This window comes from Pithys albifrons, chromosome 5 (assembly GCF_047495875.1).
Source record: "Pithys albifrons albifrons isolate INPA30051 chromosome 5, PitAlb_v1, whole genome shotgun sequence".
Classification (NCBI taxonomy): Eukaryota; Metazoa; Chordata; class Aves; order Passeriformes; family Thamnophilidae; genus Pithys; species Pithys albifrons.
Genome location: NC_092462.1, coordinates 41,578,534 through 41,602,021, shown reverse-complemented (window position 1 = coordinate 41,602,021; position 23,488 = coordinate 41,578,534). Strand labels below are relative to the sequence as shown.

The window sequence follows — 23,488 nt, the reverse complement described above, 5'->3', positions numbered from 1 at the left end:
TCATCACTCAATGTTATGCTTGCCTTTGTCTGACCTGTGGCTATCTCTTTTTTTGCCTATTCAATCCACCTCCAAGTGCTTAGCCATGATGCTTCTCATACTGGGGAAATGTATGCATAAATACTTCAGTCACACTGTTACTCCTGTCACAGCCTCTGATAAGCTTTGTGCAAGGTTCCCACTCACCTAAGTACAAATTAGTCATCTCTTGCACGTAGAACATTGCCAGTTCCTTTGCTTGTGCTTTCTACCTGTTGCCAGGCAATAGTTTCTCTGTGCGGTTATGCAGAGACAAAAATTGTTTGCATAGGACCCTCCTCCTCTGTTACAGACCTGCAGTGTTTTGCACAAAGGGGAATCAGTGGGAATTTCTCAGCACTACAGCTCCACTTTTTCTTAGTCCTCTTGTTTACATGCAGGATTTCTCATGTTAGCTCACTGTCAAAGCCTGTGTAGTGGAGAGGGATATCCTGCTGAATATGGGACATTAATGGAGTCAGAAAAGCTCCACTGATGAGGCACAGTAACTTCCAAAGTTTTTCAGGCACTATAACTAACTTGGTTACAGAAGCATAGAAGCTGTAATAATGATGGATTCTTCTCAATCAGCTGTATTAAATTGCTGTTACATTATTAAAATGTAAGAAATTTGAGAGAATTCTAAAATAGAACATTATGTTGACAAGGACATAATTTTGGGCAGCTAGATCACATTTATTACACTGTAGAAGCAACATTTTTGTGTAGGCAAGTCACTTTTCAGAGCTTTTTCTCCTTAAAAGAAAGAAAAATAATAGGAAGCTTCATTTCCAAAAGACATAAAGCTATCACATAAAAATAGAAATGCACAAATCGAGTAATATATTTACAGTTCAAAATAAAAGTAACTTCCCACTCAGTAAAAGGCAGTTAAAGGGAAAAGATTAAAAAGGAAATTCTTCAACCTTCTTTTCACAGCAAACTAGGCATGAAGAACTCATGAGCCATTATATAACCGTTTCCTTTCTTAAAATATCAACTCCTTTCCACAGACTGACACGTGCAAATATTCTGTTTGAAGAAACATTCTTCAAAGCAATACGCTTCTTATTCAGCCGTGGCCAGCAGCGTTGGCTGTTTGAATTTTGCAGCGCAGACAGGGTAAAACATAGGCAGCCTACCAATGGTACAGTGCTCTCCGTTCCATCCCTGGCTACATTCACACTTCCCATCTTTGCAGGTGCCATGCTCCGCGCAGCGGGGATGGCAGGCTCGCTGGTTGCAGGCTGCCCCCGTCCAGCCCTCCTCGCAGCGGCACGTGCCCCCCATGCACACACCGTGGGTGCCGCAGTCCACCGAACAGATTTCTGCATTTGCCAGGAGACAGGGGGAGAAAAGGAGGCACAGAGCCCAGGGGAGAGACAAGGGACATATTAATTAGCAGTGGTACATCTTAATTCAACATGTGAAGTATAAGAAAGGCAAAATATTTGAAAGTTTAATCAAAGGAATTTACTGTGAAAGTCATTCTCGTGTAAGACCCAACAGAACAGAGAGTACAGTCTTATCTCTTTGCTAATGTTCACTTATTTAGCCAGCACCCTTTAGTGATGCTTAAACCTCCACAGCTCTTTTGCTAGCTCTGAGTAATATTCATTCATGTTTTTTGTGATCACATATGTATTAAGGGTAACTTTTTTTATCTTAGATTATATGGCACTTAAACCTACCTAAACTTACACTGTACTCATGGTGACTAAATGTAACATATACCTAGATCATCATGTGTAGTGAGTGAAAATCTAACATGATGAAGTACATTTTAACAAGGTTTCCCCTCCATACCCTGTTTTCTTTCAAAGTTAAAATGTGCCATTTCTGACACATTTTTTCATTATAAAGAATCCGCCTTAGTGAGACAAATTATTACTATGCTGACACACTGACACATCTGTTAAATATAAAGGATGATTTTCTTTTACTTTCAGTAAATTTGTATCAGTGACAGCTACGAACAGTCTGTTTTAAATAATAGTTTGTTAAAAAAAAAGTCAACATACAGCAATTTAACTTGTCATTTACATATCGTAACAGGATCTTGCATCTGATAGAGTAATTGAAAAATATGTTAACAGCCAAAGGTAGTCAGAACCCAAACAATGCATATTAATTCTCAGCTAATACAAGATGCTAATTTAGGCTGCCAGATTTTGCATTTACAGTTTTGGTTCATTTAGTCAGATTCCAGCAAACTTTACTTCTGCTAAGCAGACAACAGAAAAACAAGAGGAGATACAATACAGCCTAAGGGACTTCAGTTACTTGGTATACAGCTGGTTGCAGCCACGTACTGGTTCACAGAACTGCTGTATTTACTTTTTGTTTTCTTGTAAAAGACAACAAGTAGTTTAGGAATAAAAGATTAAAATTATTTTTAACAGCAAAAAAAAATTGCATTCAGTGAAAGAAAGGTTTCCAACTTCCCGATCAGCAGTGTTTTTCTTCTCAGGTGTCTCAAAGTGCTGTGGAATATTAAACACAGTATCAAGGAGTTGTGACATTTCCTGTAAGAAACAGCCCAAAACCTTTGTGGAGAAAGACAGTTGTAATTTCCCCCTCACTCCCTGCCACCTATATAGCATCTTATATCTACTTTGAATTAAATTTTTGATTAAGAGATGCAAGATGGTTTGGTTAACTTTAGGAGTACAAAAAACATCAACGCAGCTCCAAGAAAGAAAGGTTTATTTCTCTTCAATCTAATCAATTTTTCATTAGGGTGAAGGTGTTTATCAGCTTTTAGCACACTTGCTTTGAGCAAGGTGCGTCAATCTTTGTAATGAATTTATTAATTAGAACTAATTTAATTGAAGTGGAATTGAAGGGCTAATTAACAGACAAACTGCTGATGAAGATAGAGGAAAGCTCTGCTGATTTCAAACCTACAAAACCCTCTGATGGAAATAACTCATTCTTTTCATGTAGTAACTTAACAATATGTTTATGGGTAAGATTTACTTTTTAGTGTACTGCTCTGAAGGTCATTTTGCACAGCTTCAGCAAATAATCTGTGCACGTTTTTACAAAGCTCTTTTTGTGAGTCTGACACACTTGAAATATTTGAGAGCAGAAAAATTTTGTTATTTTAATAACAAATCTTTCCTTGAAATACAACTAAAAGACAGCATAACTGGCCATCAAAAAAAGTGTAGAGGATACTGTGTCAGTAAACAGGGGATCCATGTTTTTCCTCAGAACTAGAAAGGGTCTCTGATAAACAGCCAGTTTTAGTGCTAGAGATGCTCAGAGAAGAATTTTTGTTCTAAACACATTTCACGAAAGGGAACATTTTCTCCTCTGTGTCACTATTTCTCGAATATTTAGAACTTTGTCCTATCACTCTTGTATACTGTTATAGTTTCAAATTCATGGAATTTTTTTTCTGTTCCTCACCAACACAGTGGTTTGGGAGTTGGAGGCCAGGACAGATGACTTGTTGAAGCCCAGCCCCCCTACTACCTGCTCCCAAAGCCAAAGCCTAGACAAAGGGAGGGCTGATAGCTTTGCATTCCAATGTGATGGCTCGGGGGAAGTGGAGGGAGAGAGAGGTTTCCTGGTGCTTGCCACACTTCTCTCCTCTGGCTGCCTTGTGTGCAGCTGCCGTTTGCTGGGCTGGTGGAAGCACTTGGAGGGGGTTCCCCTGGCTCACTCCTGACTCTGTGCACACTGTGCCGTTCTTCTGAGAGAACAATCCCCATTGCCTGGATTTGCTACAGACTCCTTGAGGGTCTGACGCCATCTGCAGAGGAGTTGCTAATCCCCCTCAGTGCTTTCTGAGAAAGGACAGCAAGAGGGTCCTCACACTACCCACGGGGAAGGTTTCACCCCATCACCTGTGGCTGCCATTCCCACGGGAGTTTTCAGAGCCAGCACCTCTCCCTACCCTCCATCTTTGCCTGGCCAGAGGCCATGAGTGAGTTGCCACAGCTGCTGTCTCCTGAGGCACAGCATTACCTCCCACTGTCTGTAAATGCAACTGCACCAAAGGGGCAGAGATAGGACTTGGTTTGTTTGAAAGTTTTGGTGATGGTGTTGCTGTTTGTTCTGTTCTGTTCTGTTTTTTTTATTTTCATATATATATATATATTTGTAGCAAAGAACTGTTATCCTTTTTTCCTCTACGTTTCTTGATTAAAGTCTCTTAATTTCAAAGGTTGTGGTGGTTTTCAGGGGAAAGACACCCTCCTCTTCCTAGTCCGGAAGGATTCCTCACTTTCCTTGATAGACATCTTGGTTTTCTTTTAAACTGACACATTTGCATAAACCATTATGGATTATCACAGATCCTGGTCAGGAAGTACATTTGTTTTAAAAGATGATTCCTCATGAAAAAGTTATATTTATTCATAAGCTGGCAAAAACCCAGTTAGTCCATGTGTTCAGTTTTCATTAACAAAATGTCTGAGTTCTTAGGTGAACTGGTTTAGACAAATATATGTCTCACAGTTAGACACCATTTCTTTTTTAATATCTGGCTACCCAACAAGATCCTAGAAATGCCTATTTGTCAAAAGGCTGCTGTCATACTTTATAAATATTTAGATTCTGCTCTCTGTGCTAGTACCTCTAGTTTTCTCCTTTTGTTTCTAAGCTCAGATTATGGTATTAAAAAACTCAGTTTCATATTTCAAGAAATCCCTCTGCTTCTTCACTTCTACAAACTCTTTCACCCTGGCAGCCTGTATCCTGTCTTGAAAGCTGTTTAAGATTCATTCTTGCACTCCCTTTGCCTTCAAACTTGAACACTGTCTGTTTTCAAGAAAAATGCCTTCAATTAGCTGGAGAGATTGTTAAAATGTTACTGTCTCTGGTTTCACTACTGTAGTTTTAAGTTTCTAAACAGATGTATTAAGTAAGATCCATGTATTATGCAAAGAATATTCTGAACTTGCATGTGAAATACCTGAAGTTACCAGGAGAAGCCAGCTAAAAGATACAAAATAAATACATTCATTTTCAAATCCTTCAAATTCATCAATTATTTTGGACCTTTGAATCAATTCATGGTTTATAACAAAGTCAACTCAAAGACATCAGTCAGCTCAGCGGGTCAGGTCTTACCACAGTAATGTCATTAAAATGCTGCTACTCAAGACAACGTTTCACAAAGTGCCAGTGCTTTTAACTCTTACCATTGGAGCAATCTGGACCTGTCCAGTTGGGGTCACAGGTGCAGGTACTACTCTCTTGGAGGTAGGTGCCATGACCAGAGCACTGGTCAGAGCACATTGTCTTCAGGATTTCACAGTTGTTGCCACCCCAGCCTGGGTTGCAGTGGCACTCGCCATGGATGCACATGCCATGGCTGGAGCAGGCTGGGTCCAAGCAATCCGCTGCATGGAGATGAGAAAGATCAGTTTAAACCTCTCATTCCTAACAACAGTAACCTACCCCAAGATGCTCATGGCACTTTCGGGCTTAATTCACATTTTAGACTTCACGAAATAGGCAGCATTGCACTCATCTTAAGAGTATACATGAGTAGGCTGAAGCTGAGAAGTTCACTTTTCTTTCATTGCAATGAGGGAGGCAAGAGAGGCCCAAGGTACTTTGGTGGCAGTCTCCCTTCTGTGGCTACAAGGTAAATCACTCTGTCATCACTACTTGCATAGCTGCAATTTTCCTTGCAACAACACCTTGTTTCCACATCACTTTGATATTGTGAAATCTGTGCATGCACACAACTGACACCAAGAAAATTACAGGTTACCACTGAGTTAATGGAGAATCTTTCAAGGTTTGCTAATTTTTCTGAATAACAACAAGATTGGCTTTGGGTCTCAGGCAACTCACCCTGATTCTGCCTAATCACAGTGTAGCAAGTGGTGGGATTTCCTGCAGCACTCGGTATCAACTGACCCAATCCACTGCTATACAGTTTTGACAGCCATACAGGACCCTCAACTGTTCTCAGAAATAAATGAGTTGCATCCTGTCTATCTGTCTTAATTCACTTTAATGTGCCTTAGATGACGAGATTTAATTTAGCAATTTGACTCAATAAAATGTTACACTTGTAGGGTCAATGGTCTGAAAATTTAATTCCAGAGACTTAATTGCATTACTTTGTACGTGCAGATCAATAAAATCAATTTGATTGAGGAAGAAAATGGCACTTTTTACTCCCTAAAAAAACAGAATGGAAAATGAACTGCATTTTGCAGCACACCAGAACCAATATTATTATGCACATCTCTGGAATATAAAAATGATGCATCATTTTTCACTCTGATGCATTTGAATCAGCACTTTCCACAATGTGGTCAGTGGAAAAGATCACTAACAAATGCAATACATTAATGACTCACTCTATACTGTGAAAATTCATTAAGTATTCCTACATCTGTATTTTGTGTGCTTTCTTCTAAGCTGACCTCAGCCAGAAGAAAAAAAATACTGCCAAGCAAAAAGATAATGCACGTTATTAAGAATTTTCCCTCTGCTTACTTGAGAATAAATAGAGCATAATAGTTCTGTACAATTCAGTGATACTAGTGATTCCCAAACTTGTTTTGTAGTATTCTAACATGATTTTTGATGAAACATGGTTAGTGCATAAGATTTAGATCTCGAAAGACTGGTAGAGCAACATGTGCCAGCTGTAAAGCTGACCAACAACAGCAGATGCTGACATAACATTTACTCATTTACCTTCCTCACAGTTCTCTCCTTTGTACCCAGAGTTGCAGGCACAAGAACCCATGATGCAAATGCCCCGGCCACCACACTGGGGATCGATGCACTGACTCGTAGGCACGTCACACTCGGTGCCCTTCCAGCCACTGTAACACAGGCAGCGTCCTTTGGAGTACTGCCCATTGCCACTGCACAGCACTGGGCAGGCTGCTGTGAAACAAAACATGGCAGAAAAATTACAACCAAGATCTTCACCAAAGCTTTATAAAGAACATTGAAGAAGTTGCTTTTTTGGTGTATTTGTCTTCATGTCCATTTAAGATGACTTGAGAACAAGCATTGGTTTGATTTACCTCTTGAACAATCGGGGCCCAGAAACCCAGGAAAACAATGGCAGGATCCAGAAACACATTCACCATTACCATGGCAATTTCGGGGACATTCCACCACAGACTCTAAAGGGAAAAAGACAAGGATAATTCACTGCATGAAGTACCTATCATGTGAACCACTACTGATAGTGTGCTCTTGCTCAAAGAAGTGTTTATGTTTGGTTGGTTTGAAGAGTGTGAATAGCTGTAATTTTCTATTGCTGATGTCTCCAGTATCTTAGGATGTTATATTCCAAGAAAAAGGCTAAAATTATAATGGTAAAACTATATGAGCTCCATACTTAACAACTGTGCCCTGTGCAATTTAACAAATGAGTCAAAACAGTGTCCTTTCAAGCATCATTATATTAGAAGATACAACCTTCATGTTTTAGACCAAGAAACTAATATATATACTCTGTTTTATTCTGAGCAGCAAAGGAACCACTATGGATAGAAAACCTGTGAAGAAAAAAGTCAGATCATTTAAATATGAATAGCTATCTATGTCTTCCTAAAAAACCTGACCAGTAGCTAGCATTTGGTTAAGAGCTTTAAAGATTATGCTTACCTATAATTATGGTATTAAAAGACACCTGCTCTGCATTTTTCCCATCATTATAAAAGGCCAGGTGCCAGATGCCAGAATCCAAATACTGGATAAAACCTGCCTCGTGGAGACTGACAGACCTCGCCTGCCGCCCTGCTCGCTCGGATTCCAGCAGGTTGCGTTGCTCCCTTGCAATCAGCCGGCTGCCATCCAGGAGCTCAACAAAGTCGTACTGCAAGGAGAAATAGAGAGAAGCTTTATGAGGTCATGGGATGACCCATGGCAGTGCCAGCTTCCTCGCAACACTGACAGTATGCTTGTATTTTGACCAAGAGTTGCCTTTTGGAACAGGGAAGCAGGAGCTGAAACAAACCCTTGCTTATTTCTTTGCCCCTTGCAAAGCAGTCAAACAAAATTACCAACTAGTTCTCATGCTTATTAGAGTGGCTTTTCCAGTGACAAGTGGCCAATGAACCTATTACATACATTAGGGGAAGGAAAGAGTTGAAATGAGTCTGCAGTCATGACTGCTACATGAATTACAGGTGAGAGCTAACTTTCCAAATGTGTTTTAGGCATGTGGGTTAAAAATAATATCCAACACTAATAATCTGTTTTTCTTCATTTAGTTTCAGATGAAGATTAAACTGCTCAATCCCCCATTTGCAGAGTCTACAATTCTGGAGAAAAGACAGCAAGAGCTTTAAATCCCATCAAAGAAGCTCAAAAGAGGAGATGGAAAGCAGGAAACATTGCAACTGTTGAAAATAACAAACTGACAAAACCCCATGGTACATCAGGTCAATGGACAGCACAAACTGCATTTTTAGCAACCATCAGTGGGGCTTGGAAAAGTGCAGCAGCATCTCAGCTGATACAAAAAGCAAACTCCTAAGACATGGTTTTATGCATGTTAATCTTAACTAAGGCTAATGGCACCTGGAGGGCTAAAACTGCTCCAGGCCTTACACTGATTTACACTATCTGGTGCCTGTTCTCATGGCTTGAAAGTTGTCTTCTGCATGTTTAGCATGCAAAGTTCAATATGTATAGAGCAAAATCAAACAGGCAAGAAAATTAAAGCACATTCTCGCTTGTGGTAGGGAGTGTCTGCTTTTCCGGCTAAGCTTGCTCAAAGTTTCACTTTTACTGTGACCCATATTTATTGTATGAAGTGAACCGTAACACATAAGCCTTCAATCTTCCCCCATGTTGGAGAGATTGCTCAAATGGAATTATATCCAGGGCCCATTAAAGTAAAGGCCAGCATGTGAAACTACTGACTCACCTGAGCTGAGAGAAGATCAGTTCTCATGACCAGAGAATCACTGTTTTTACACCCTGACTGGTAACCTTCAGAAACTGGTCCCGGGACAAAATAAAATATGACAGTCTTTGTCCTGGAACAAGGGTTTAAGTGCTTATGTTCTCTTCCTGAAATTGCAGGCCAAAATTCACCACTGTTGTAAGACTGCTCCACCCTAGTAATCAGAATCATCTTCCCACCAGCCAGGATGTGAAGGAAATGCATTGTTAATACACCTCCATCAGCACCTGACACAGTTTTCCAGCTATGCCTGAACCAGCAGAACAGAACATAATGGGATTAGGATGCAGAGAAGTCGGTACCTCAGTAGCTTTGTATGTGCTGCACCACAGGAAAACGAATGTGACCGCTTTGGCAGATCACCAATTATGATTCAACATTCTCATTTGTCAGAGAATTAAATATTTATCTTATTTTGTGAGAAAGATAAAAACAATTTTAGTTTTTTTAAACTCCTGCCTAACTCACTCAAGAGCACTTCTGTCTGGTGGTTTTCACTAATATTTTATATAAGGGAAACCTTGGGGAGCTCTGAGTGCTAATGAGTGATTTATAGACATTAGGAGTGCCTTTGTAAATCGCATATGGCAGGAGATCACTTTTGTAGAAGAACAATTTCAGATTAAAACTGTGTTTTTTAAATAGAAAAAATTGGCTACATTACTTGATTGACCACTCATGGTTGACAAGCATGGTACAATTAATGATTTCAAATTTGTAATGTAATAGGGACATATGCTGTTATCAGAACACCATTTAAGAACATGTTTAAAATGCCATACAGAAGGGAATTTACTGTTCATTCTGTTCCCCAACAAAAATCAATAATTGATCCTAACCCTTCTAAAGGTTGTTTTTTTTATATTTAGGACATGGTAACAAGAAAAAAAATCTTTGCTTCATAAACAAAACCATATCAATTTTACTTTCCACCTATGAGGATAAATGAATTACCTTTATGTTGATTCTAAACGTGCTGATTTGCCCTACCATTCCATTTACCCTACCATTTTGCTTTAAACCAAAATCCTTTTTTTTTAGTCTTAGAAATCTCTTTAAATAAACATATTGATTCTCTGGCGGCAATGGAACTGACATTTTTAGAAAGTGTCACAAAGACTTTCAGGCTTGCATTGATTGGGTTTTGAATGGACAGCTGCTGTCAATTATTTCTGGTTGATTTATTTATGATTCCCCAGAAAGGGAGAACTATACATCTCAGATCAGTCTGTGACACACACATAGTAGCTGCGTTTGAGACTAAATTTGGAACCTAAAGAGAATGCAGCAAGAAAACCAAAAATTCTTTCTAGATTACAACACATCAGGCCATTTCCTATATGCTGCATCCCTATTATTTTGTATTATAGGACAGAACAAGAGTTAAATTTGCTGCATTCTGTTATTTAATAATGAAGCGCTAAACAACTGATAGGAATGGTTTATATATACAAGTCATCCTGTTCCAAGACAAGAGTGTAAACTAAGATTTCTTGAGATCTCTCCAAAGCTCATTTCTATACTTTCATTATGTCCCTCATTCTGGTAGGATCTCTGGCATCGGAAGTTGTACAGTTATGTACAGATAGTGACTCCACTTTCCTCTTACTCACTGTCAGGTTTTAACTGGGTAAAAAAAGAGGTGGATAAACAGGCAAAGGGTACAGGAGAGAAGTGGAGAACTAGGTGGTAAATATAATAGGCAAGTTTTGCATTACAGTCAAAGGTGACAATGGAGAAAAACTGAAGCTGTAAGGAGGGAGCTAAAGAAGATTGTGGTGTGTGGTTACACATATAGGGTATAACAGGCACTTGAACAAAGATACTGGAGGGGGACAGGTGACTAGGCAACTTTACAAATGCTGGCAGAGTGCATATAGGAGTGAGTTTTCTATTATTTAACAAAAGATCTGAAAACTCAAATACTGACATTTGAGAGACAAGCAGCAGTTGCTCATTTGCACAAATTTTGTTATTAGCACTTGTCACTCTGACTGGGAGGTAAGGGCAGATCGCATTCAAGAGATGCAGACATTAAGTGACGTATATGGGCGAGATCCTACTTTTCAAATCCTCATGAAACAACTCTAGCTTTACACATACATGTGGGCTCTGAGCTGATTTTTGTCATTTTGGGATGAGATTTTGGAGCTATGGTAGACAGATCTATGGAAATATCAGTCCTATGATTAAAAAAACAAACCAAACAGCATTAAGGCATTGTATGAAACCATCATAGTTAAATGCTTGTTATGTTCTGAGTTGTTCTAGTCTCCACACCTCAAAAAGGCTGCATTAAAACTGGAGGACTTTCAGAAAAGGCAAAGGATGACCAAAGGATTGAAGAAGCTTTCATAAAAATTATGAGAAAAACTGGAAAAACCACAACACACTGATGAAAATAGAGATCTATAAGTCAAAGGTGGCATGGAGAAGAAATATGTGAGAATTTCTCCACTGCCTCTTCCAAAATACTACTAACAGCAGGTCAAACAAAAACTACAGGGACGCTGTCTCAAAACACATTGAGGAGTAGTGTGAGATGTGCAGTTATGCCTTGCTGCAAATATCACAGATGCTAAAAGCTTCCATAAGTTCAAAGGTGACTACACAAATTCACAGGAAAAAAACATCTATCCAAGGCTTATATAAAATACAAAGATGGCATCTTTGACTCAGCAAAGTCCTTCAGACTTATGGAGGTCAGAAGCATATTGTGGGAACTAAAACTACAGAACTGTCATTCTGCCATATTAATCTCTATGTATAGCCACAAACACAGACAGAATGCTGGGCTAGATGGGCCTTTGATCAAACTCAGAGTGGACATTCATGTGTTTTTCTACTATGTTCCGATGATATTTAGAGCAAGCTGCCTTGTGTGAGGGAAGGATGCATGGAAGCCCAACATCAACTGTCAGTCTGACTGACCCTGGTAGCTATACCTGGTGTGCAGTTAGGAACTTTTGTCAGTATAAGCCATGAGGGTTAGGGGAAATGAGAAAGCAATAAATGGATTTATGCTTGCAATTCCCTCAGTGTTCTATTTCATTATATGTCTTTTTGCCTAAATGCCTTATATTGTTTATATAGCTACTTTGGTAAAATATATATTTTACCACTTCAAGTTGTGTCTTCATCAAAGTCCTGTGTTATAACTTCGTTGGAGAAAAGCCTAAACCATTGAGAGATATTTTACTCCATTTTTTTTTGCTCCATGTGCAGAAGCATTGGCACAAAAAACCCCTACAAGCTTTCACTGAAACTGCATTTTTAGGAGATTACATACGGACTTTATCTCAGGCACCTAAACTAGACATCACTGGGTTCAAGGCCATATAAACATTCTGACAAACCTGCACCCTTGGGATTCCTCAGCAGCCCTGTAAGTTCACTAGGGCACTGATAAGTAAGCATGCCTAATTTTTCAATGCATCAAGTGTCAGTCAATGGTTTGTAAAAAATTATATACCAGGCAAAAATAGGACAAGAGAGCTTGACCTATATCCTGGGAACAATATATCCAAAATGTCGCAGAAACTACAGAAATACAGTAGCAGGATTTGAGTATGTTTCTATTTCTTATATTATACTTAAGCATTAATAAGAACCTGGAGTCTGTGTAAAACATGTGATGGATAACAGATTTAGAGGTGTCCCTTTCTGTGTTTTTGGATGAAGGGCAATCTTATTTTCAACCTCTTAACAAGATAAGGAATCAGGTAAGGATCATTCTTGTACAGACATACCTACTTGCATAACTTCTCATACAAATGCACAGTTCAAAGCAACTTCTTCAGTTTTATTCATTCTTGCCACATATGTATTCCCCTAACTCCTGTTATTATTGTTATCACTGAGATGGCATTTGTATTCCAAACCCATACTTCCAATGGCTGATAACTTTCTAAATCAATTTTCTTTACGCTAGGATTTCTCGTGCTTGTTGTCAGCCTGGGTGGGTGTTCATACATGAAGGTGCAAAGAAAATCCATTTAATAATTTTTATGAGGATCAAATTCTTAAGTAAACATAAGTGCATTTCCCACATTCAGTAACGTGTTTGTAGTTTAATAGAAACTGAACTAAAAAATAAAGTTAGTAAACAATTCTGCAGTTTTAGCTGCTTTGCTGACCCTTTCTCTGTGGTTTGCGACTATTAAATAGGTGTAGCAATTAGGTACATTTCTATGTTCTGCATCTTTAAAAAAATGTGTTTGAACAAAAAAGCAAAATAAATTTAAATAGCACAGTAGCACAAAAATCAAAATTAAAAGATATGGGATTGAAATAAAATATATTAATTTTGCAGTTATGGATTTGCTGTTGCAACAATGTATCGGGCACAATCAGTCAAGCTTTGATCCAATTATACCATTAGGTTGCTATAATTAGATTCTGTGTCCAGGGCAAATCCATACTCTTAAAATATAAATCAGTAAGGTGCTGCTCCAAATGGGGTAGAAGTGCATGAGCTGAGGTACCTTTTCTGGTGGAAAAACGGATCAGAGCCAGTCCTTGGACAAATATTGCACTGAAAGAAACCTAAGCTTGGAGGGTCTTAAATCTTTAAAATAAAACATGAATACAATCGATTCTAAAATATCATCGCGGGCAATGATTCTCCCTTTCTCCTGCCAATCCAGAAGACTGTTCATTCTTTTATACTTTAACTGTTCTCTAACTATGGATACAAAGTCTGTCTTTGTTACTAGGCCAAGTTCTGGCCATGTGCAATAAAAGGTGTCATTAGAAATCTGAGGGGTGAAACAGAATAAACCCTCTGAGACACTTAAGAACAAAGTTTCAAGATACTAGACATCTAGAGAGCGTCACTTTTACAACCCCAGTTCACCATATCTTTGTAGATATTTTTTCTTTTATGCATTTATTTAGTGATAAACGAAGCTGCAAATACTTCAGCATTTGCTTGTCTTCTTCTTTGGAAATTTGGCTCATGTGCTGTTGGTCAGACAGTTTCAATCACACATAAAGCTGTAAGTTGCTCTATTCGTTTGCTTAGGTTTTTAAAGATATGTCTATGTAGAACAGAAGGAAAAATGTACCAACAGGTTGTGCATGAAACAACTCCGTATCAAAGCATCATCATTGATTAGGCATTAGAACAGCTCATAAAATAAGAACACTCTCCACCTCCATTTTGGATCCCAACACTTAAGGGTATTACAACTGTTCTGGACATCACATGAGATCAATAAAGTATAAAAAAGGTAAAAAAAAATCAGGAAAATGGAAAGAAAAGGATGTATTCCTGAGAGACAAAAATGATATAAAAGATAAAAGCTCACAGTTTTCAATAACACGTCCTGTAATGCGAGCAGTTCTCACCTGAGTGTGTGAAGGTGGTAAGCCTTTTCGACCATATACTCCAATCAATGCATCTTTCTGAAGGGATATATTGAATTTTAGAAATTGTGGTTGATCAATGAAGAGTTGTGATCTCCAAAAAATTCCAGGGGGAACTTCTTGTATCGCTCTTCGGCCTATATCAAGTTCTCCAGAATCTATAGTGTTGTTTTCTTGTGCAAATCCCCCTAATTTTCCTGACAGATTAGAATAATAAGGAGATGGAAAATTAGTGTTCCTTTCTGGCTTTTAATCATCTTTCATATAGTTAGAATAACCTCAGAAAAAATGTTACCTGACAATCTTTCTGAATACATAGTCCCAGGAATTCTTTGATTTGGAATAAATAGGCAAAAATACCACAAATATCTACCAATTAAAAAAGGCCGTAGCATCCCTAAAGATGAGTATTACAGAAACAGTTTAGGATCTACATAAACCTATTTTTTTCCTCCAAGTATGTTAACAGGGGTTTTCCAGAATGAAGTCTCACACTAAAAAAAAATTAAAGGGAAATGCAGCATACAGATTTTAAGAATAATAGATATATAAACATAAGCAGTCAAGAGAGCTAATATACAATCTTTTCCACGTTAGATATGAGAGCATTTATACAATACTAATAATGTCTACAGTTCCAGTTTCCTATTTTTTGTTTTGTGTTCCCCCCACCATGAAGGCAATGTTTCTTGTTCCATTGTGCTAATGTTCTTATGCTTTTGCTCCCCATAACACCTACATCCTCTACAGTACAGACCCTTAGTCCTAAGGTTGTTATCACCTCCCTATCCACCTCCATACCCTTACTGTTTCCTGAACAAATTGTATACTAGCATGTCATCATCTGGTCCTTTACCTGCTTTTTTATTATCATCTGTATTTATCTTGCAGTCCCATCACTAAGAATTCCCAGGAACAGAAGTGCATTAATGATTTTGCTCTATAAAGCATTTGTGCAACTGTCAGTTAGGCTTAGGAGGTCAGTGATGATGGCTTGGAAATGCCAACAAGAAGCAAAGAAGATGCCAACATGCAAAAGACATGTGGTGTCAAATCCTAACACTGAAAAATTGGCCTACTGTTTGTGGCATTGAAGAAGAAGAAAACCGCATCATAAACTCAGAACACCCCCAACAAACTTTTTGTTCAAGTGGCTAAGTCCAGGCAACAAACACTGAATTTACACTGAACCACTGGAACAGAAAATATCATCCAGTCTGTAAGGCTCTGTGCCATCCTGGTGAAGCACTGTCAAATAAATTAAAGGGTAAAACTGTTCCAGCCCAAGTTGGTGGCCCTGAAGGCAAGGGGCTGAACACTATAGACAGTACAGGTCTGTGATAGCTCTGAGATCTCCCCATTGCCCCTTATTGTACAAAAACAGGCAAAGATTACAAGCCTTTCTCAAAGATCATCAGCAAACACACCGTGGTTTTAGTTGCTGTAGTGTCTTCTATCTGCCAGATTTGTAGGAAACACAATTACTACTACAAATGATGCACTAAAAAAGAGTTTTGCAAAAACCATCACCACCCAGCTTTAACAAGTGGGATGATGAATTTGCTGGAGGCCAGACACTCAAGTCTGATACTCAGGTGCTAACTCCAAGCTGTGCAGGTGAACATAGGCAGTCTTGGAAGCCGGAGCCAGGGTCAAAGCCTACTTCAATATGATTGAATCAGTATTGTCAAATATAGACTAGGATGCAAAGATGAGTGTAAGAATTTGCTTACCAACACACCTTAACTCTGGAGTACTTAATGCCATATTTAAGCAGCTGGCACATCAAGGTGAGGCTTGAGCAAAGTAATATAAAGAAAAATGGAACTGTCATTATAGTCTTAGAGTTTGCTATGCTTTTACCAATTTTTTTTGCAGCAGCTAGTCTATTATAAAGATTGAACTAAATCCATTTGAATGTGATGCTGACTTGTTTGCATACGAGTGTTCTGAAGAAGTGACAATGGTGCCCTGTCTTTTATGTTTAAATTCTACATTATTCATCATTTGATGGAACAAACTGAGACAACCTTTTTGCAAACATTTAGACTGTAAAAAAAATAGATTAAAATCTGAAATGCCAGGTGAGGTCACAGATTGACCCTCACCACTTTTTGTGCATTTAAGATGAACCAAGACTGCTGTTGAATTAAACAGGTACAGAAGCACTGCTGAAAGGCCTTGAGTGGGGGCTTGTATTATCATCAGAGTTGTGTCATAGTGGTGTTCCAGTCACTGAAAATATCTCACAGCATTACCATATTGATCAGAGTTTTGCTGAGAAGAGACAGTGAAATATCTGATCTCAAAGAAATCATTTTTTTTACATTTTTCAGGATGAGTCTGATGCTTTTCTAACTTTGGACTTAACCTTTCATGATGTTAATATGTTGTTTTAGAAGATGGATCTGTATTCGCTATTCCAGTTTATTTAATCATTTGTTTTTTACTCCTTTCTTCAAATTTAAGCATATTGTGCAGTATAAATTCACACACTGATAACTGGTAATCACTAAACAATAAGCACTTGTTTGCAGTATTGATCTGCAGCTTCCCCTATTTCTAAATTTCACATGAAAAACTACTGCCTTGTACTACTGAAAAGAACGAGACAGCCTGAGCAGGTAGTGTTTATCAAATATTTTGACCAACTTGCCAGAAAAGACTAATTATTGGGATTCATAACTTTGCAGCTAATATTCCTATGGACTCCCATTTTCTTCACCAAGAACGAGGTAGTTTTACCCTATAGCCACATGTCCCTTTAGCATCCAGTACCTTTCTCAAAATAGCCACTGGCTGCTTGCCCTCTTAAGGTTAGGGTGCTAATTATTCTTTGTTCCCTGCTGTATCTCAATGAGCATAAGAACTCTGTAGTGTCATCATGACCTTTTTGCTTTCTAAACAGTATCAGTTCTTACACAGAGCTTTAAATCAAAACATGGAATGTCACGTTCATTTACTTTTACTTGGAATTTCTCAAGTCTAAATCAGTTATCAGGATATTACCAGGGGACTAAAGAGGGGCGGTACTGGAAGTTGTTCAGCTGTCAAAATATTCAAGTCAAGGCTTCATTGATTCTTCCTTACAGTTTTCAGTAACTAGTATGACAGAACAGTGACCCTGGCCCTTAAATTTCACATCTAGTCATCACACGTTCCTTTCTGCCTAACCTGTCTTTCTTTTGTGGTTTAAAATGTGCATTCTCTGGTCTGTCTGTTGCTTAGTATGGATGTATGCTGATAAATGACCACTTACTATATTCTGCAGAGGACAGCATTTTAACACTGACAGAATTAACCCTGTTCTCTTGCACAGTATTTAGGGACCAAAGGAAGGAAAAATGGGATGCAATATATTTGTTATTTTCTTTTATTTTTGAGGCAGCATATGACATGTTTTAGTTTGCAAAAAAATTTTAAAATTATCAAGGGAAAGAGAACAATTAGTGGTTATAAAATATTCACAAAAACATCAATATATTTTACACAAGAAAGTATATTGGCTATTGAGGGCAGAAGACAATGGGATGATGAGCTGTCACTGCAGCAACAGTATTCATTAACCATTGAGTAGCTTTTTGCTATTCATTCAAAACAAGAATTCAGAGAGAATGACTAACTGCAAGAAAAAGGCAGTAGGGTAAAGAAATGAAAGAAGAAAAAGTCCTACTGGAGAAGTTTCATAGGCTTACAAAGACAACAAAAAGAGTGAACTGAGCTATATCTTTTCTATAACTTGGAGCTGTAATAACTTGAAAAATTTTCCAGATGTCAACTGCTGGCAGAGGCTTCCTCATTCTCAGTGGTAAGGAGGTCAGTTGTACCTTGTGAATGGGAAAATGGATTTTTGTGTAATGAAGCAAACACTGCATTCATCAACCATTTAAATCAAGTTTTCCATTCAAAACCTATTGATTTTGAAGCCTCTGTTTGCCAAAAGTGCACAAGCTCTTAAATGTTTTGAGAATTTTAAAGGGCAACATGGAAAAAGGTCGATAAAAAATAATCCCCTTATGTGGTTTGTATTTTAAAAGCTCCTACAACAAAATTAAGAAAGTTTTTTTTCTTACTTTATAACTTGGTTGGATGATTCAGACTCAACATTACATGCTAGAGACTTTGAGAAAAAAAATGAACATATTATATCTGACCTACTAAATTTCAGAAAGAAATTAAAGAAAAAGAAAAGAAAGGATCATCTTCTATAAAGAAAAACCCAAGCTATTCCATAGTAAGGACATGATGCCATACATAGCTCCTTGATCATGACTTGTCTTCTGAATACAATTAAGAGAGAAGCTTCAGAAATACGCAAAATCTTCTGACATGCCTTTTCTCCAGAGAAGAGATTATGATGGCGGGCGGTGGGGGAAGGAGTGGGGGGAACACACCCACACACAAAATGTTTTATCCAAAACACTGGAACTCCCAAAGACTGAATCTTGGCATCAGGTCCCCCTTATGAAACAGTGTGTCCTGTCACCTTGGGCTCCCTGGCTTTGTTGTGGCCATTTCTTCAGTGCAAGACCCCATTCCCTATGACCTCTAAGGCAGGATGGTCTGAGCCAGCCTCAGCACTATGCTGCTATCTCTGCCACAAAAACCTGCATGACCAGATATTTTAGAGTAAGCAGAGTTTCTCCTTCTCTGGATGAGAGCTTTTCTATCCTTATCAAATGATACATGTAAATTCCTATGAGGAGTTTTGGTTGACAGCTAACTTTCCTAGAAAGATCAACATTATTGCTGAGGATCCATGGCCCCCATATGCTAGGTAGCAGAAACTGCTCTCCTGTTTATCTATTTAAATTAATATTACTTACAAATGTTCTGTACTTCATGAAATATACAGAGTTTTGAAGGAACACTGTTAAATTCTGGTGATGCAAGACACAAAGGAAGGAAACGTTCCAAAAGAAGGAAAAAAATTGGTGCCCGTTTCACTTACCATTTTCTCCAGCAGGTACTGTTACAGGATGTGTTGGCACAGCATCAGAATTCACTTTTCCATTCTCAAATGTATCATTTTCAGTTTGCTGTAATTGCCAGTTGAGGCCAAATAGATGCATTGCTGGTGGTAGAGGATACAGGTTATTTGATGCTTTAAACCATGTTGACAAATACCACAAATAATGACTTTTCATGCTTCTCATTGGAATAGCAACCCATACATTAAAAAATTAAATTACATGAACAAGCATTTGCAGACTAATAGTTCAACACAGCAATGGCACTAAGCAATTACTGCCACTATCCTTTAATGATACAGTGCTTTCGGTGGATGCAGTTGACAGAAAGCTCACCAGTTTAATTTTGAACCTCTTACCGGTCCCAAATCAATGTTCAAAAGGAGAGGCAGTAATTATGTTCTTTTCTCTTTTATTTCATTTTTGATTCTGAAGAGACAATGAGCTCCTAAATGACCTACTAAAATAAATGATTTCCCCCGCAAATGGATCTGTCATGGTTAGCCAGAAAGAGAAAAGGAAAAATGCAGGAGAGAAAGGAGGGTGCTGTGGGTGTTGCAGGGCTGACCTAAGACATGAACACTTTATGCTGTCAACAACACCCTGCACAATCTCCAGTTACATGCCCATCCCTCACATTCATCTACAGAAAAAGGCCAAGACTATGAGCAGAACCAGAGACACTGGGACGCTTTGCACTGATAATGGTAACGCATAAGCTAACTTCCCGAACTACTTAATTCCACACAACTATGTCTATTAGAGAGGTGATACCATGTTAAAAAGTTTAGCTAAGTTAATTATGAAAGACAGAGTCAACCTTCCGTGGCGTTAGGGGGAATTGATGGAACCTTGATATCACCAGGGACTAAGGAATGAGCCCCGTGCCTAAAATTGTAAAGCAAAAATACGGAAAAGCAAATCACTTTAATGCTATACTGTGATACACATAACACACACACACGTGTGCTATTTGTGGATTATTTCCTTCTTTTCCAACATCTCTATAATACCACAAAAATTAATTTTATAGTAATTATGCTATTTTGCATTTGATATACCATGGGCTTCCTCATTTCATGACAGCAGTTCTTTCACTGCTACTAGGGAATAAAAATACACTGGAAAAAAATCTGTAATCATGTATTTTAACTATTAGTGCAAAATATAAGGAAGATAATTCACTATACTTTCTTGTTTTGCTCCTTCTGTCTCTGAAGCAGATCACTGCTATAGTCAATGTAATTAATTTATTTATTCCTTCTATCCAAATGACAAAAAATTCTCCATCCCTTTTGGTTTCCTCCCTGATCTTTCAATCTTTCTATACTGACCATGGCAACCCTTACTTAAAGATCAACAAGCGTCAGAGGAAGTTCAGTCAGGCAGACAGCAAAAACTGCAGAATTAAGACACTGTCTGCCAGGGCTTTGCCTTAAACCTTCCCCCTTACCTTAAACAACACGAAAAACCAAAATGCAACTAAAGACCTACTACTGAATACTTCAAAGAATGAAATCCTCACTACAGATGACATATTCTCTTTGTTTCAAGTCTCTGACTCCACTATTACTCTTCCTTCTCAGACCTTAAATTGCCTGTCAAAGCCTGATAATGTAGAATGTTCCCTGACCCTAAAAACTTTCCCTCCCCTCATCTCTTGCTAAACCAAAAATCTGACCACCACCATTTTTAGCACATCACTAGAATCACCCATTTTTATTTTGACCCTACCTCAGCTGAAATCTTTATTTATGTATTAATCATCTGATGATTGTATATATTTTAATACATTTCAACAAAATCACTGGGGTCAAATTCTACTATCTGTTATACTGTTCATTTCACTGGAAGCAATGGAAGTCCGCAAATAGCTAAACATTTCATCATTTAAACCCAGTACATTTCTTTTCAGTCTGGAGCTTTAAATAACCTTTCTTAACTTTGTTGTTTTCTCACCCCATTTATTAATTCTTAAGTATTAAAAAAAAGAATGTGACATGAATTTTGTAACTCTAGAAGTTCATTTCTTTCAAACACATGAGCTCAGAACAACATTAACATCTGCTGACACTGTGTACATGCCCCATGCCTCTTCATGGTCCACTGGAAGATCAGAAGGGGAGGCTCTAACATGACCTTTTAGCCATTTCCTCATAATTCAAAACAGCTGGAATTTGAAGTCTTCAAAGGCAAGGATTGTGGGATCTATATTGATGACATCTCACAGAATCATAGTTACTACAAGGTAAGTGACAATTACCTTCTCTTTGTGTTTGTACTGATGTCAGTCCCGCTCTAGTTTACTGTCAGAGATAGTGAGTGTTCATTGTATCCATCAAAAATACTATTCCTCTCTCAACTTGGACAATGAATTAGCAACAAGTTCAATAAACAATGTCTAATAAAAATGAACAGATGGATATATGCAGTTGTTTCACAGATTGTGAATACAGGAGTATTTTTTAAGCAGACAAAAAAATGTTGCTAGACAATTCCAGTGACAACCCAAGACTTGCAATATGTACTAATACAATAAATAATTCGATTATGTAATCTCTCTGAGACAGTGCTATGGAATTTAGATAATCCTCCTTTCACTACAAACATATGAGAACACTATGAAAGAAACACGCTTGTTGATAAAGTATCAAAATACGAGGTAGAATTTTGTTAGACATAGGGAACTTAAGAACATGGGTAAATTGTTTTGTTAAGACAAATTCAGGCACTTTTTTGTCACTCAGAACTGGTCTCCTCTCAGCCAGCCATCAATATAAAAGCAGACTTTAAGGTTTTATCAGCTTTATAAGGACAACGAGGCACCTGACAAAAATTGTTGATGTCACCATGAATCTAATAAGCAGCACCTGGTACTGGTACCTCAGCAGGGTATCTGAAACCTTCAAGTCCAATGGTATGAACTAGTTCTGAATCTCCAAAGGGAGATGGATGCAGGCAGACTGATTTCCTGTGATCTAGAAAGGCATGAGGGCTTTCTTCCACCTCTGGGATAGGGATGTAAGAGTTCAATCCCCTTCTCTGTTTCTGCTGTGTTCAGAAAATTGTGGGCTTCTTTCTTACTGTAAAGAATTTGATATATGAAGTAAAATTAAAGCAAAACCATATGAAGCAAAATAAATTTCTATGTTTCCTACTGTCATTTTAGTCCCAAATCTAATGTAAGACAGTTTCTTGATTTTTGGGTTAAATATTGCCAGTCAGGTCTGGTTTATTCCCACTCAATTCGGCATTTACTTGGTGTTAGAGAATAACAATGAAGTGAAAAGACCCTTCCCAGAGTTACTAGTTCTCAGTCTGTCAATCTATGAAGGCACCAACACTGGAACGACTTTCAACAGTGGTATAACTTTGACAGAAGCAAGGACTTATCTGACAATGCCAGATGCCTCCGGCCAGAAGGCATGCAGATTGTGATCATTGTGGTCATGGATCAACTCCATCCACATAACCCACAGCTGCAAGCATGGATGAATCCTCAGAGGATGAGAGAAAAGACAGGTTATCACAATTCCAAATGTGCCCACAAACCCTAACAAATGCCTCATTTTACTTATATCAGACTGGGCTGATTGCTCCCATTGTGGAACAGGAAGAGTAAAAGGAGTCTAGGAAGGATAGATGTGCTTTAAAGAAGGAAATCTTAGAGGCACAGATGCAGGCAGTCCCCATGTGCTGAAAGATGAGCCAGTGGGGAAGAAGAATGGCTTGGATGAACAAAGAGCTTTGGATGGAACTCATGAGGAAAAAGCGGGTTTATTGTCTCTGGAAAAAAGTGCCAGCAGCATAGTAGGACTACAAGGATGTTGTGAGGCCATGCAGGGACAAAGCCCATCTAGAACTTAATCTGGCCACTGCTGTAAAAGATGATAAGAAGTGCTTTTATAAATACATCAGCAAGAAAAGCAGGGCTAACGACAAACTCTATCCTTTTTTGGATAAACAGTGACAAAAGATGAGGCAAAGGCTGAGGTACTTAATGCCTTCTTCGCCTCAGCTGTTAATAACAAGACCAGTTGTCATGAAGGTATCCAGCCCCTGGAGCTGGAAGACAGAGACAGAGAGCAGAATGAAGGTGCCATAATCCAAGGGGAAATGGTCAGTGACCTGCTATGCAACTTGGACACACACAAGTCCCTGGTGCCAGATGGGATTCAACCAAGGGTACTGAGGGAGCTGGTGGAAGAGCTTGACAAGCCACTTTCAA

At 38.4% G+C, this 23,488-nt stretch overlaps 1 protein-coding gene across 1 annotated transcript in view; it reads right to left on the bottom strand.

The window, feature by feature from the left end:
* TENM3 (teneurin transmembrane protein 3) overlaps nt 1–23,488 on the bottom strand; it is a 608,874-nt gene that overhangs the window by 78,084 nt on the left and 507,302 nt on the right. The window contains exons 8-14 of the mRNA XM_071556284.1: nt 19,242–19,364; nt 14,273–14,487; nt 7,618–7,828; nt 7,029–7,130; nt 6,691–6,885; nt 5,172–5,372; nt 1,161–1,346 (exon numbers count right to left, since the gene is read on the bottom strand). Of these exons, the coding sequence (XP_071412385.1) occupies nt 1,161–1,346; nt 5,172–5,372; nt 6,691–6,885; nt 7,029–7,130; nt 7,618–7,828; nt 14,273–14,487; nt 19,242–19,364 (1,233 nt within the window). The remainder of the gene's footprint in view (nt 1–1,160; nt 1,347–5,171; nt 5,373–6,690; nt 6,886–7,028; nt 7,131–7,617; nt 7,829–14,272; nt 14,488–19,241; nt 19,365–23,488) is intronic.